The following is a 2030-nucleotide window of genomic DNA, read 5'->3' as shown; positions in this document are numbered from 1 at the left end:
TCAAAAGGACACAGAATATTTGGGCAACAGCTACTGCGGCTTATTATGAAAATAAAACCTTGTTTGTTTCCTTCTCTTCCAAGAGTCGTCGCCGCAATGATAATCGTGTATATAAATCTGTTATTATCTCTTTTACTTAGACGTGGCGATGTTATCGTTGACAGGATCGTTTCACAGCTAAGCTCAACAAAGATAATTTATATTGACCGTTTTAATTATATTTTAATCTTACCTATTTTTATTTTATTTTATGGTTTTTTTATAGTTATGGCTACTTCCTAGTATTAATTTGAACTTCTTAATATTAGTCGGGTAACGGTCTTGTCAGCTATAATACTGCGAATAACATTCATGTCATTTTATTAAGGTCTTTAATTAATTCTTTTACTTGTAATGCGTTCGTTTTGTAAACCTTGAGTTTTTTTTTATATCACTGAAGAGAGTACATGATTGAACCGAAACATTTGATTATTTATATTGATTATTTATATTCATGTTCAATAAATATTGCTCTATCTCCTAATACAAGGAAGGTTTTACCCATATGGTACATAGCACTATTAATCTTGTGTTTGAACTCGAATTAGCCTTTTTTCCTATTATTTAAGTAATAATTTCAATAAAATCTATATGATAATAGTACTGTAAAAACGAATTGAGATTTGTAATATTTTTATTAAAGGTTTATGTGCCTGGAGAATTAATATTTTAAATTCATTTTTAGAAAAGTTATGAATTTATATATAACCTCATGTTTTTCTTTGTTTTCAATAAAGTGAAATATTTAAGTGAAAATTTACAATCCTTTCTTTACATAATTCTATTTTACATACTTAAAAGTGTATAATCATAATTTTTCATAAATTTTTATTAACACTTTTATTTATCACTTTTATTTTTAATTTAAATAAACAAAGATTAAAAGAAAATGGGGAGACCTCACTGTGATGATTAAGATATCAGGAAGATATGTGCCATACTGAGAGTTAAAAAACTAATTTTTTTTTATCATTTAGATACTCAACAGAGGCAAGCTAACATTCATGATGCTACAGCACAAGGTCGACCAGTTAGGAGAGCAGCTGGTGTTAGAAATACTAGGCATCGTATGCAAGGAAATATTAATCATCAACAGCATGAGGAGGACAACAGAATAGTCGAAGATAATGAAGATACGCATGACAAGATAGAAGTACCTGATTATAGGTTGGGAGCAAAGAAGAGAGCAAAGCTAGCAGCCAAGGCAGAGAAGAAGTTACAGCGAGAGGCAGCTGAACGAGACAGAGAAGAGCGTAAGAAACGAGAACAACTTGCTCAAGAGGAGAAGGATAAGCAGGCTGAGAGAGAACGTACAGAGCAATTGCGAACAGAAGAAGCTGAGAGAAAGGCTAGAGAGGAAAAGGAGAAAAGAGAGCACGAGGAATATTTGAAAATGAAAGAGGCATTTAGTATAGAAGAGGAAGGTTACCAGGACCAGAATAAAGAGGACGAAGAGAACTTATTGCAAGAATTTATCCAGTACATAAAACAGAATAAAGTGTTGGTTTTGGAGGATCTGGCCGCACATTTCGGCCTAAAGACGGTTAGTGTAGTAGAAAGAATTCAAGAATTGCAAACGAATGATAGGTTAACTGGAGTTATTGATGACAGAGGGAAATTTATTTATATTTCAGAGGATGAACTTCACGCGGTTGTTAGGTTTATACGACAACGTGGTAGAGTTAGTATCGCTGAATTGGTTGAGAACTCAAATAATTTAATTAATTTAGCACCTATAAAGAGCTGTAGCGTTTCTTCGTTCGTTAAATAATCGTTATGTTAAGTTAGGCATATATAGGTGTTTTCTTTAGTACTGCCCAATATTTTAGTTGATTTTTAAGATTTTATGAAAAAGGGCAGATGAATGTATGATCTCAAGGGTCTCGTTTCAGAGATACAGGATGTTAAAAATTCTACATTGAAACTTATGAACTAATGGTTTTTCTGTCAACAATATTTTTTTAGTTAATAAAATAATAGTCCGCAGAAAA

At 31.9% G+C, this 2030-nt stretch overlaps 1 protein-coding gene across 5 annotated transcripts in view; it reads left to right on the top strand.

Moving 5' to 3' along the window:
- LOC116852493 (DDRGK domain-containing protein 1-like) overlaps positions 1-2030 on the top strand; it is a 24938-nt gene extending 22908 nt beyond the window's left edge. For 2 of the 5 annotated variants that reach the window (XM_032832934.1, XM_032832938.1), the window contains exon 2: positions 1017-2030. In XM_032832934.1, coding sequence (XP_032688825.1) covers positions 1017-1810 — 794 coding nt within the window. In that variant the 3' untranslated portion in view covers positions 1811-2030. Of the gene's footprint in view, positions 1-136; positions 177-344; positions 368-1016 lie in introns of those variants that run through there. The other 3 variants (XM_032832936.1, XM_032832935.1, XM_032832937.1) reach the window with 3 other exon arrangements.

Source organism: Odontomachus brunneus, unplaced genomic scaffold (genome assembly GCF_010583005.1).
Source record: "Odontomachus brunneus isolate Ranch 3 - 2012 unplaced genomic scaffold, Obru_v1 Obru_scaffold_230, whole genome shotgun sequence".
In the NCBI taxonomy this organism is placed as follows: Eukaryota; Metazoa; Arthropoda; class Insecta; order Hymenoptera; family Formicidae; genus Odontomachus; species Odontomachus brunneus.
The sequence above is the reverse complement of the archived record's forward strand: the minus strand, read 5'-3'. Positions and strand labels throughout refer to the sequence as shown.